The sequence below is a fragment of the Equus asinus genome, chromosome 23, assembly GCF_041296235.1.
Source record: "Equus asinus isolate D_3611 breed Donkey chromosome 23, EquAss-T2T_v2, whole genome shotgun sequence".
NCBI classification, from domain to species: domain Eukaryota; kingdom Metazoa; phylum Chordata; class Mammalia; order Perissodactyla; family Equidae; genus Equus; species Equus asinus.
In genome coordinates, this window is record NC_091812.1 from 34,761,399 (window position 1) to 34,775,640 (window position 14,242).

The 14,242-nt window shown below is 41.9% G+C and overlaps 1 protein-coding gene across 1 annotated transcript in view; it reads right to left on the reverse strand.

Annotated features, from left to right (window-relative positions):
- PGM5 (phosphoglucomutase 5) overlaps nucleotides 1–14,242 on the reverse strand; it is a 168,251-nt gene that overhangs the window by 39,100 nt on the left and 114,909 nt on the right. The window contains exons 8-9 of the mRNA XM_014846775.3: nucleotides 8,351–8,486; nucleotides 4,492–4,675 (exon numbers count right to left, since the gene is read on the reverse strand). Coding sequence (XP_014702261.1) covers nucleotides 4,492–4,675; nucleotides 8,351–8,486 — 320 coding nt within the window. The remainder of the gene's footprint in view (nucleotides 1–4,491; nucleotides 4,676–8,350; nucleotides 8,487–14,242) is intronic.

Here is a 14,242-nt window from a genome sequence, read left to right on the forward strand (position 1 = left end):
CGACTTTTCCCTTGGTGCCCAAGGTCACAAAAATATCCAACACTTGGAGGCAGCCATAGTAAATTCTATGAGACCCCACAGGCCACAGTGAGGCCAGTGGGGTCCCTGAGAATTCTCATCAGGGGTTCGACACCTCGGAGGTTTCTTTCTTTCTCCTTGAATGACCGCCACAGGGTCTTGCAGGCAGGATGGACTTTGTGGAACATTTCCACAGCAGTGGAGTACATGGGGGGTGGGAGAACTTATCACCAGAAGGATTGAAATTCATTTTAGTTGGAGAAGCATTTCTTCTTTATCTCTAGAGAGATATGTGAAACAGCTTTTTTCCACGGTCTGTTTCCTGACTCCGACCTCGAATCAAGGACAAAAAGGAGACAAAGCTGCCTTAAAAAACCTTTCCCCTTCCAAAGCAAGGAGGTGGGAGGGACTTAGGGCAGGCAGAGAAATGTGACTTTGAATTAGTTCACAGATAACTCAGAACTGAAGAGGCCTTCCCATATCTTCACATGACATCCTGCAAAGCTGTATATTGTTGTATGGTTTTTTCCCTTGCTTTTCTTATCATATATGGCTCATTAAATGCCCAAATCTTTCTTTCACAAGGATGCTCTTTTAACATTAACTTATTTTAGTTACCCACTTATGAGTGTTTATTATGAGCCAGGACATTACATGTACTATTTAATTCGCCCAATAGCTGTATGAGGTGGCCACAATTACTATCCTATTTTCACAGTAAGGAGAGAAAGGTACAGGGAAGTTGAGTAACTTCCTAAGATCACCCAGCCAGGAGGTGGCAGAACCGAGATCCAAAGCCAACACTTTCTGACTTCAGGCCTGTACACTTAAACGCCACTCGTGGCCCTTCCTCAAACTGATATTCAGTCAAGTCGAAGATTCTGGTAAGGGGGAAGGAACAGATATCCCTTGAGTATCAAATAGGTACCAGCCACTGTGCCTTACAGGACTTTCTCCTCAAACCTTCTCCATAACCCTATATGGTAATTATTACCAGCATGTCCCCCAACCCACCAAGTTGAGGTTCAGAGAAGTAACACACCCAAAGTCACAAATATAACAATGACACCACCAGCCTTCAAATCTATGTCTATCTGAACTCCATCATGATAGAACCCTGGAGAGACCATAGCAATCTGCCTCCCAGAGCAAATGGAAACGTTGCATCATTACGTTTTCTTTGGGTTTGCTAGGTAAGGCACACTTCTGCTTGTCCTTATGGAGATTAAATCTCCTTCTCTCTTAATTTTAAAATAATACATAATATAGTAGCTTATTTTAAAATTATGTATTCTATAATCAAAAGGACAGATAATAACAAGGGTTGGCAAAAGTGTGCAGAAATTGGAACCTCCATACACTTCTGGTGGGATTATAAATTGGTGCAATTGCTTTTGAAGACTATATGGTAGTTTCTTTAAAGGTTAAACATAGAGTCACCATTTGACCCAGCAATCCACTTCTAGGTATATGTCCAAGAGACTTAAAAACCGATGTCTGCACAAAAACATTACATGAATATTCACAGCAACATTATTCATAATAGTCAAAAAGTGGAAATAATCCAAATGTCCATCTATTGATGAATGGATAAACAAAATGTGGTGTATCCACATAATGGAATATTATTTGGCAAAGAAAGGGATGAAGTACAACATGGATGTTCCCTGACAATATTATGCTTAGTGAAAGAAGCCAGTCACAAAGGGCTAGATAGTGTATGATTCTATTTACGTGAAATGTCCAGAACAGGAAAATCCATAGAGACCGAAAGTAGATCAGGAGTTCCCAGGGGCTGGGAGGGAGGTGACAGTTAAAGAGTACAAGGTTTCTTTTTGGAGTGATGAAAATATTTTAAAATTGATTGTGATAATGATTGCACAACTCTATAAATATACTACAAACCATTGAAGCACGCACTTTAAATGGATGAACTGTATGGTATGTGAATTATATCTCAATAAAGTTGTTATACATTTATATCAAAAAATTGCACCATGAAAAAAACCAATATTATGCATTTGGTAGGCTCTCAGGAAATAGCTACTGAATGCATGCACCAAGTACTTTATGACTATTTAAAAATAATACTAGTTCATTTAAATCCAAACATGTCTTTTAGGAGTGGATAGTGCTTATTTTGCAACAATGTCACATGAAGTGTGCCCCAGACTCAACTTTCCCTGGAATTGAATGTTCATAACTACTGACCTCCCAGGAGTGCTGAGATGTAGGCTTTGGTGGTGAAAGTTTAGCAACAGCCCCACCATGCAGGAATTCCCCCTCCATGCCAATGGGACCAACTGTGAGAGGACCATCTGTGACGTGCGGACAATGGGGATGTCCTGAGCGTTAACAGGTCTTCCAAAACCCTCACTGAGCCAAACCCAGACCTGCAGAGAAGCTCCAGTATGACTCATGACCACCAGCTAATGAAGATGTCACTTGGGTCCTGGAATCTGGGAAGATGAACAACCTTCCTTCATACTGGAGAAACTCCCAAGAGCAGGTGCTGGTAGCACTTATCACTTTACAGCTACATTTGAGCTCAAACAAAAGAGTGTGGGAAGGAAAAAAATCAATAAATTCCAGAGTGAAAAGAGAAATCAGTATTCAGGGTTGGAGGGAACATGGAATAAATAGATGTCCAAACTTGAGATCTAGCTGAGGAATTGGCCTGATGTGAACAGTTAAAGAAAAACCAAGAAAAAAGAAACAAGGTGGAGTATTAGTGGATTTAACAGCAAAACAAATTAGCTCAACAGACAAGCTTCTCAGGAGTAGATAAAATCCAGAACCTAGCATTGACGACATAATCCCTTCAAGGAATTGTTTTCAAGCCTTCCTCATCATTGAACAAAAATCTCCCAAGGATACTTCAGAAAACATGTTTTTTATGACCCTTGAATTCTACATGAGTCTTGGATTTGGGAAAATTTGTTCTGAGGTCCTTGTGTAAAATGGAAGTGGGGATATGATACAAAACCAGAAAACACTTATCAAGGCAGAGAAGCTCAACGATGCCATGCACTGAGCTCTTGACTTCACATCTCCAGGGATTCACTGGTGTTATTTTGGAGAGAATTCAATCCACTCTGCAAGAAAGCATCCTTGAGTGAAACAAAACACAACTATGAAAAATGTAGTGTGCACTCCCTGTGTAAAGGATGGCTGGGAGTTTTTGTGTATTTTATTTCATTCCATTTCCAAAACAACTCCATGATACAGATATTTTGCAGATGAGGAAGAAACCATGGCTCAAAGAAATCAAGCAACTTTCCCAGACTCACATAACTAGTAAGTGGCAGGGGTAGGATTTGATTCTGAGTTTTCAAACTTCTTAACCACAATTTTCTCCACTACCTTACACCTTTCAAGTAAGTACTGTAAGTAAGACTGCAATCAATTCGTCCAGCCATAGAAGGTCTTCTAGAATGAAAGACTGACATTTTGATGGAGATGAAAGATCACCATAAAACTGAGCAGACCAGAGGGAGAATACCAAGAGAGTAACAGCAGGGCATTAGGCTTTGGGACATCTGCACATAAGGGGACCCTAGGACAAGGAGTATGGATGACATAGTAGTCAAAATAAAAATAGCAGTGTCCCAAAAACCCACAGCTTCTGATTTATTTCGTTGTACGTGATGAAGTACTTGATGGGCTTGACTGTGCTTGATGAATTAGGTATAAGAGGCAAAAATTGGGGCATTTGGGAATGGAACTTCTCAACATTACTCAGAGTGTTTTATTTAGACTCTAAATGTTAAAATGTGCTCCCAGAGTAGTCCACGTTTGCCATAGCCAATAAATAAACAAAACTGAGAAAAAAAATAATAGTGACAGCTTTCACCTTCGCTTCCACAATTCACAAAGATGAGACCATAACAGAAGCTGTGGTTGATTTTGCCACTTATCTATGGTAGTAATAATTCTCGACCATAAATAATTCTTAAGCATAAATCTTCCTTTGGGATTTTTTTGGGGCAAATTTTCCAATTATTTCTTCCCCTACCAGGAGTAACAAACCTATCTGGCTAAGCTCCTGTCATTCCTCCATGACATAAGGTGAGAGAAGATGAAACATCCCTGCACCTGTAGGTCCCAAGGAAAGGGATCTTTTGCTCTTGGAAACTTTTCTGAATCTGTCACCAGTAACGGCCACCACATAGAGAGCCTGCAGGCTGCAAACATTTCAGAAGGAAATGTTGGGTCTATATCTATTTGTAGTATTGGCCCATCAGTTACCAGGTGGGAATACTAGACAGAGAGACAGGGCTGTGTTCTAATCCACCCTTGGTCACTAACTAGGCAGGTAACCTTCACCAGGGGCTTTCCTCTCTCCTGGCTACAGGGCTTCCATCTGTAAAATGAAGGGCTCAGAGTAGCTCACCCCTACCACCTCTTCAGCTCTAGGACACTATGGCCCCAGCTCTGCCTGATAATTTGTTTTGCTGATTTCCTAGAAAATACCTGTTTCTTGGTCACGGTGCCATCCACGGGGTCCACGTATTCAAAGCTGTCTGTCTTCGCCACACTGTAGACATGGCTCCCCACGGCAAACTGCTGGCCGATGAAGGACTTGTCTGTGACCAGGGCCTCTAGGTCCCTCATGATGTAATATGTCGTCTTGGGCTCTAGCCCCTCATAGTCAAACCTGGTGAGGGAAGGCAGGACACAGGATGAGCACAACGTAATCAGAGGGCCAGCAACTGGGTGTACCTCTTAAGGTCACCTAATCATTGGTTTTATTTTCATGGAAGAACTGCACAGAAAAGCACCCCTATCTGGTCTCCCCTCTCCCACCTGACCCTCATAAACCATTCCCCACACAGCAGCCAGAGTAAGCTTATAAAAAATCAAATCATGCCAGTCCTTCCCTTTAATTCCCTCCAAAAACTTCCATATCATTGAGAACAAGACTCAAACCCTAACCACAGCCTACATAGCACTGTGGGATCTGACCCTGCCCATCTCCTTGACTGGACTTGGTCCCACTTTCACCCTTGTTCACTATGTTCTAGCCACACACCTTCTCCCCAGTCCTCAGATCCTCAGAGACACTTTGCCCTTTCCTGCTTCTGGACATTTGCTCTTGCTGTCTGTCCCCTCTACCTGGTATATTCTTCCCCCAGATACTCAAATAGCTGGCACGTTCTCTTCCTTCAGTTTTCAAACTTAGTGTGACCTCCAGAAAATGACCTTCTCTGCCCATCCCTCTAAGGTAACTTCCCTCTATTGCTCCTTCTCTCTCATCACCCTTTATATTTTCTTTTGGTAGCTAACCAAATCTGTATTGGCCTTGTTTGTATATTTGTTTACTTATTTCTTGTCTGTTTTTGCCCACGAGATCCATAAGCTCCAGGAGGACAGAGACCTTACCAGTTTTGTTCTTTGCTGCTTCTGGTAAGTAGTGTTTTGTAAGTAGTGGAATGAAAGATGGGGGGAAGGAGAGGAAGGAAGGAGAGAGAGGAATCAAGGGAGGTGAAGAGAGAAGGAGGAAGGGAACTCAGTGTACCATAAAACTCTCTTGGAAACTTGGAAGAAATATCACAACTGTTCCATTAAAAAAAAGGCCTCCTAGCCAAGAACATCAAATGTAACAATGGGGCTGGGAAGTGATTAGAAAAAAAGACTAAAAATAACACATATCTCATTTGTTGTCTCGGGGTTTATATACGATAATGCATACCAAATAGTTGGCACAGTGCCAGACACCAGTGCTGAAAACTAATTACTTTTATTCTCAGTCACTACCATAAAGAAACTTTCCCGATGTCAGATAGTCTTGACCAAGATCTAATGGCACACCCGAGGGTGTCTGTTTAAGAAGGAAGCCAAAGGAGGGGCAGCTGCGCTCAAGTGGCTGTGGCGGGATCTCACACTGAGGCTGTGTAACACACGGAAAGGATGTGAGTTCTCAGAGTGAACTGAAACAAGAAAGGTCTGGGTAGTTGTTACTATTTTTTTCCACTCAAGACCTTTTAAGACTTCCAGCAAACTTCAGGGCAGTTGCCAAAACAGAGGACATGGAAAGTTACCATGTCTACCAATGGGTGCCTGCACCTATATTCCTTTCTTGTATTCTCTCCCTCCTACGCAAGGTGTGTCCTCCCCACCTCAGAGACAAAACAGCAGGGACCTCTCTCAGAACATTCTTTCTCAGCAGCGTATGTGTTCTGAGCCTAGACTCTCTTTAAAGATAGTTTTTTGGGGAAGGTAAAGACCCAACCAAGCGGAATGGGGCAGGAGGATGGAAGAAGCCGGTCTAGTGGCAGACAGAGAGGCATTAAGAAGATTCAGAAGTTGAGAAAATCCTCTGATGTGACAGATCATGTTCAGTCTACGGCTGAGGTCGTCAGACCAGCCTGCCCAAAGGGCCGTCTTCATATACCAGCAGCTCCTGGAAGTACTCGCCCCTCACTGCCACAGACAACCCCCTCTGACCACCACCAGCATCAGCATACTTTCAAGGGAAGAAACCTTTAAATGGAGAATTCCTTCTGGGGCCAACTCATACAAGGCAAGTCATCTGGGCTCTCAGACACAACTTCAGGCTCAGTATTAGTTAAAACAAAGTTGTTTTATTATCTCCTCTCCGTCAAGAAAACAGTCAGGCTAGAAATCATTTTATTTCACAAGCATCTTTCAACCCACATTGGCTGGAGGCTGAAGGAAATGTTTGTCTTCCATTCTACCTATTCCCTCCTCCTCTTTTCTTTATCTCTGGGATCTTTTTGGACAGAAATCTGAAACATAATTCAATGTCCTATAAGAATTTAAATGTCCACTGCATTATATCCTCTAACATGGTATTTGTTATGAAAAAAGTAATTATCATGTAAGTTCTTGGCCACAAAAAATGAGCTATATTATAAATACACTTATCATAACACCATGTCTTCAAAACATTGGCAGAAAGCTAGATAATCATTCCATAAATTATGAGGAACACATCCCTGACTCAAAGTGAACTCCTCAAATGAGAACGGTTGGCAATCATAATATATTTTCTCAGGTTGGACTTTTTGGAACAGCTTCGTGCAACAGAGGGATTTGCTGTGCCAATTAGCCCTTTGGTATGCCAAAAAAGCCCACAAGGATCAGGAATTTTTGGCACTTGTTAGAAATACTAGTGAGTAAAACAAGTTCCCACCTGCCTTGAGAGTCCTTATTTTATGATACAGTGAATAATTTGAGGAGGTTTGCAGACTGTCACATCCTCAGCCTTTTCGACTAAACGGGAACCAAGGATATTATGGCATTGTCTCCGTTTCCCAGAGCATGGCAGTCTCTTTGATTTTAACGAGCACAATCACAGGCTTCCTTATTCTCTATTTATCTAAGTAAATGACCTCTTAAGAGAAGAAACAATCACCTTATAAGGGAAGTCTAAAGCTTTCTTTCTGTCCCCAAGCTCTTGAAACACAACCAAACATCCAAAGTAGTTAACTATTCATAAGCAAAGCAAATGAGCCACAAGCTCTGTTTTTAAGACACAGAGAGCATCTGAGACTACCCAAGAATTCCCTTGCTCCCTCCCCTGTACTCCACAGTTAACCTCCTTTCCTACCACTGCTCCCCCTAAACCATGGCTTGGTACTAGGTACACATACCTAGCATTTCTGGGTACACACATCTAGCGGGCAACCACAAAGCCAGAGGACTCTGCTCCCTTTCTTACTTCAACAACAGGAAAGTGATAGAGACCCCAACCTAAGCTCTTAGCCACTGACCTTTCTCCTTCCTCCTTCCCAGGGTAATATTTCCCTTTTTTGTACTTCCTGTCATGGGGACAAAACTTTAGTAAAATCTGGGGCTCCTGACCTATGTGGTTCCCTCGGAGGGCGCCAGCTCAGGCATCTTGGACATTGTTTGGGCCATTAGTGGGGAGCTAAGACAAAGGTAGGGAGAGGATTACAAAAGCACCCAGACCTGTTGCAGCGTCTGTCTCTGCCCTCTTCCTTGATAATTATGGGCGGAGAACCAAGGAGGAAAGCCCCTGGTTTGACTGCACAACTCTCATGGGCACCAAAGGACCTTTCAGGGCTCTGCAGTTCAGCTCCCCTCTTGGGACAGCTGCCTACCTTATAGGCACTGATGAAAGGATTACAGAAGGATGTCACCAAGGAAGGGGAAACTTGTGCCCTCCAGTTTAGTAATCCTTGGCACCACTCCCAGCCACTTACCAGTAGTTATTCGGCTCCAGCCCCTGTGTTCCTCAGATCTTCCTGCAAGACGCGTCCTCCCTAAGGTTCTAGCCCACCAGTTTTAGAAACCTTCTCCAAGAGTAGTTCCCCAGGATCCATACAGAGACTTTTACCCTTCTCACCTGCAATAGTAGTGGCGGCCAAATTTGGCCCAGTGATCTCGGACAATTTCCTCCACACTCTGCTTCCGGGCAGCAATAATGGAGAGCCAGACCAAGACAGCCCAGAGGCCATCTTTCTCCCGGAGGTGATCAGAGCCTAAGGGAGAAAGAAATATTCTGTTGAGGATTTGTTCCTGGGGGAAAAGTAAAAGCTAAATAAACTATGAAGACTAGTTAGCAATTGAGTGTTATATTGAAATGATTGGATGTATTTATCTGTTGTGTTAAACATATGTCCCATAATATACTTCATTTCCAAAAATATGCAACTGAAATTCAAATAACATAATATAATATCAAAAAATAAAGTAAAATCCTGGAAATTGTTGAAAGAAACAAAGAGCCAAGTTGATGTGACATTTGCCCAGTGGTATCATTCATTCAGTAAATATTTGGTGATCCTTGATCATACCAAGCATTGGTCTAGGTACTAGGGATTCAGCAGTAAACAAGAGAGCTCTTAACTCGTAAAGCTTGAATTCAAGTAGGTGGAGACAGGCAATAGAAAGTAGACAAATAAAAAAACAAGATGTATCAAATACGGTCAAGGGCTATGAAAAAAATTAACTGGGTGATGATGTCACAGAGCATGACAGCAGCAAAGACTGCATTACCTAGAGTAGTGTACTTTACCTAGAGTTGGGTTGAATGGTGCCCCCCGAGAAGATATGTCCATGCAGAACCTGTGAATGTGACTTTATTTGGAAAAACAGTCTTGCAGAGACAATTAAGTTAAGGATCTTGAGATGAGATCATCCTGGATTATCCAGGTGGGCCCTAACTCCAACGACAAGTTCTTAGAAGAAGAGGAGAAGACACAGAGAGGAGAAATACAAAGGAGCAGCTTATGTGAAGACAGGGGCAGAGACTAGAGTTATGGGGCCACAAGCCAAGGAATGCACGGAGCCACCAGAAATAGAAAGAGGAAAGAAAGGATTCTCCCCTGGAACCTTCAGAGGAAGCGTGGCCCTGTCAAAACACTTTGATTTTGAACTTCCGGCCTCCAGAACCGTGAGAGAATAAATTTCTGTGGTTTCAAGCCACTCAGTTTGTGGTAATTTGCTATGCAGTCTTAGGACTACTTAGTTGCAGTGGAGGAAACGTCATATAATGGGGAAAGCATGGGGAAAGTTTTGGAATTAGAGGTTAAAACCAAACTCTGCAATTCCCAGGTGTATGAGATGTTATTGCACAGTTCTTAACCTTCCTGAGCCTCAACTTCTCATCTGTAAAATGCGGACTCCATCGCCAATCTTGAGGGTCTGTCATATCAATTTATCAAGTTCAGAGGGCAAGCTCGCAAGTCTGATCGCTCATGTTCAAATTCTGGCTCAGCCACCTACCTCTGTGTGACTTGCTGTCCTCATTTGCAACATAGCAACAATAACGTCCCCTACTCCACGGGTTTACTGTCAGAATGAAGTGACTAAATATGCCTAGGTATTTAGAACAGTGACTGGGATGTCACAAGTGGTTGTTTTTGCTGTTGATTTTACTGTTGGTAATTCACATAAAGTACCAACATGGTGCTGATTCCTCCAGACATATTTTGAGGCAAATTGTTCTCAGTTATTCATCTAATTTTATCCTCTGACTCTAACAATAGCAATGTCTTCAGACAGAGGACTGGGACTAGGGGGTGAGCCATTTCTTCGTACAATAGAGCAATGAAAATGGACAATAGTAGTAGTCTTGGGTTGCAAGGCTATGAAACATATATAGAAAATCAAAAAAGGAGCCCTGGTGGCACAGAACTGCTTAAAGCTTGAAAATGGACTGAAATAATACCTCAGTTAACTTCAACTTCTAAGTTAACTTAGTGAACTTAAACAACTTCTCAATGAAGCTATAGACCACTTCCCCTTCTTGTTTCATTTACAGTGTTAAATGTTAAACGTTTTTCCTCAAAAAGGAAGACATACAACCCTGAGACGGCAGTGAAGATATTTAAAAGTAAAAAGGATCAGTCTTTCCTTCTTCCTACACACTGATCAATGGCCTGCTGATGACACTTTCAGATGTCCGATTGTGGCTACCTCTAAGTTAAGAGGACCCTGGGCACTAATTATCACAGCGTGGAGTGACTCTAGTCTCATCCAGAGAACTCTTCACACTGCTACAAAAATGGAAGAAGTTTGGAAGATGCTGGGTTAGCTTTATGGCCAAGTGCCCAAAAAACTAGGAAACTGTGCCCAGTGGGATAATTTCAAAATCTTTTGTCCTTTTATAGCTGAAAAAATCAATTTTATTTACTGGCTAGAGAAAAATACTCTTTTGTTCTAAAATATGGGCTTTGCATACCTTGGATCCCCAGCTGGATTACATTACCTGAAGACAGAACCACTAGATGCTGTTAAGTCTGTGAAATAAGATGTCACAATTTAGTGGTAGAGAGACAAAGTTCTTTCAGCCCCATAATAGCCCACCTCAGCCATTTGTAGCCAAGTGCGTAGTAAATTGTTGAGTTGGCTTGGATAGTCTCACCTACGAGTTAAACATTTGCCAAGATCCCTAAGGGGCCGATGATCAAGTAAAATTAACTGTGCCCCTTACAGCTCTTTGAGGTGGGGACAGAGACATTGATGATGCGATTACACAGATGTTTCCACCGGATGCTCACAGTGTGCTTTGGAGGGAGTGTTGGGGGGTACAACTCTCGTTTTAATAACTCTTTAAGGCAAGTGACCTATAATGCCATCTCAGTGACAGGTAAGTTAAACAAGAAATGCAAGAAACCCAAAGGCATCAAATGGTTTTCTGAAACCCCACTACAAACAGAGTAAAAGTGGAGGGGAGAAATGTTCACACCATATATGACAGGGCTAGCAGACTTTACTTTTAAAAATTTTTTATAATTCAATAAGGAAAAAAAACAATAGAATACTGTGTGGAAGGGCACAAATGAGCAATTTTCGAGAGAAAAATATTAATAGTCAAAAACATTTGAAGAAATGTTCAATCTCACTGCAGTCAAAGTGGGCTACTATTTGGGGACCATCAAAATTAGCCAGTGTCGGTTGGGGGAGGGGAATACCCAGCACCAGTGAAGCGTTAGTGTAAACGTGCACAGTTGGAAAGAATAATTTGGCAATCATGGTCAATAGTCTTAAAATATTGCCCAGTTTTGGACCCAGCTATTCTATTTCTTAACTTTTGGTCATCAAGACTCTGAGGTAGCTAAGAGAAGAGGGGAAAATTGGAAAAATAAATACCAATTGTTAAAGAATAGGATAATCTGGAAAATCCACACAAAAGCTTATTGTGTAGACAAGTATTGGATAAGAATCTTTAGTAACACATAGAATGATGTTCATCCAATTTTAATAAATGGAAAAAATCAGCTTACCAAAAAAGAATATTCAGTATATGTTTGTAGGAAAATATATGTAGATATGTATATATGCCGATGCATATGTAAACAAAAAGGTATACATCGAACCATTAACAATGGTTCTCTCTGAAGTGCTAGAATCACAGGTGTTTTTCTTCTTCTTTTGCCACAATAAATGTGTACTATTTTCAAAACCAGAAAAAAATAAAATTTTTAAGTTGTCAACGGTGTGTAGAAATTGACATATGAAAACATTCAATTGCATTTACCAAGAGCTAGTTGGGCTATTAAAGGGATCAATACCACTTATGAATAGGGGAGGAACTTTAAATCTGTGGATCATCCCATTTCTTAGACTAACAGCTTTTTGGAGCATAGAGACTGAACATGCCCCACCACTGTGGGGCTCATACGTCTTGGGATGAGGATCAGGGATGTCCTGGAAGGCTTCAGTACCTGACAGAAAGTGAGGATGGAGAAGGAGTGTGCTGCTGAGGGGTGAACATGAGTCTTAGTGGAAGCCGGGCTGGAGGATGGGGTCTGCTCACCCCACAGGAAGACCCCACTAGCAAAGGCAAAACTTCAGATTCACACCAACATTCCCTGTGGCCATCTCCTGTTGCTGAGCGGGCGTGGAAGAGGGCTCACCCAGCCTGCATTTCACCCCCTTTCTCTGCAGGCAAAATCTCAACACTCTGAATAGTTAAACTATTGTTTTGAGGGAAAAAAAGCAAATAAGATATTTCTTTTACTTTCTCACTTCGCATGTTCACATCTCTGTCTTTAAAACATGAGATCCTAGAAAAAGATTCTTCTTCTGTCACATTTACACATATTATTGCCAGTACAATTTTTTTAATAGACTTTATTTTTAGAGCAGTTTTAGCTTCACAGCAAAATTGAACGAAAAGTACAGGGAGTTCCCATCTACCCCCATCCCCACACAAACACAACCTTCCTCACTATCAACATCCCCTATCAGAGGGGGACATTTGTTAGAACTGATGAACCTACCTTGATACATCATTATTACCCAAAGTCCATAGTTTATGTTAGTGTTCACTCTTGGTAGTGTATGTTCTATGGGTTTTGACAAACACATATCCACCATTATGGTATCATACAGAATAGTTTCATTGCCCTAAAAATCCTCTGTGTTTGACTTATTCATCTTTTCCTCTCTCCTAGGCCCTGGCAACCACTAATCTTTTTTTGACCATCTTCATAGTTTTGCCTTTTCCAGGTTATCATATAGTTTGACTCGCACTGTATGGAGTCTTTTCAGACTGGCTTCTTTCACTTACTAATATGCATTTAAGTTTCCTTCATGAATTTTCATGGCTTGATAGCTCATTTCTTTTTAGCACTGAATAATACCAGTACAACTTTTGAAGCTTGCTTCCTCTGGGTTCCTGGCTGGTTGTGCAGCCAGAGCTTGCTACCTGGTTGAGGACATTGCAAGGAGCTTTTACCCATATTCCCAAAGCCTGTAAGTACCGCTCACCTTGCCTTCCTCCATCCAGGTCAGTCCAGCCTAAAGCCTGCTCAGACTTAATCTGAGTAACCCAGAAACATAGCTGTCCGCACCAGATATCAGAAGGAGGGCACTCAGCTCTTCCTCACCATGACTCTAGCAAGAATTGGTCCAAAAAAGAGGGTCTATTTTTTCTCATCAGAAACATCTGTATTCTCTTTCCACCCAAATTAGACTTTGAAATTTCTCAAGCTTTAAAACCATATTACTTTGAGCTAGGCATTATACCAGTAAGTACAGTGACCTCACAAAAGAAGAGGGGAAAATAAAGAGAGGACTCAATCATCTCAAAGGAATTTTCTTCAAATGGAAAGCCCAGCATGGGCAAAGCAACTCAATAAAACATCACACACGTTACTAACGGATCAAGCCATCTCAGCTGAAACTCGGGTCAGGAAAGTCTGAATTTGTCAATTAGGAAAATAGAAATCATTTTGCACTATGGCTGACTGGAAAATAGGTTAGCGATTCTCAACCCAGGTTGCACATTAGGTCACATAAAGAACTTATAAAAAAACACCAACACTCAGGCCACACCCTGGACCAATAAGATAAGAATTTTTGGCAATGGAACCCAGGCATCAGTATAGTTTTTTTAAGGTTCCTGGGGTGATTCTCACAGGCAGCCAGGGTTGAAAACCACTGCTTTAGGAGAAAGGTACTCAAAATAGTCCCATATTAGGGGTAGATTGCTTAGGGGCAGTGAATTAGTCCTCTTCCTCTTTTTGTTTGAATTTGGCACTGAAGGAAAGTGGCCACTGGTCTCTAGGGCAATGGATGCCACTGGCTTTGCTCAGGTGGCTGGCTCTCGCTGGAGTCATCTTCAGCGTCATGGTTTCTCCCTGCCCTTTTTGTCTGTAAAACCTGTAACGGTTTTGCCAACTTTGGGGTAACCAACTCTCCCAGTTTGCCTGGGACTTCCCCAGTTTTAGCGCTAAATGTCCCACAACCCAGGAAATTTCTCAGTCCCAGGCACACCAGGATGGTT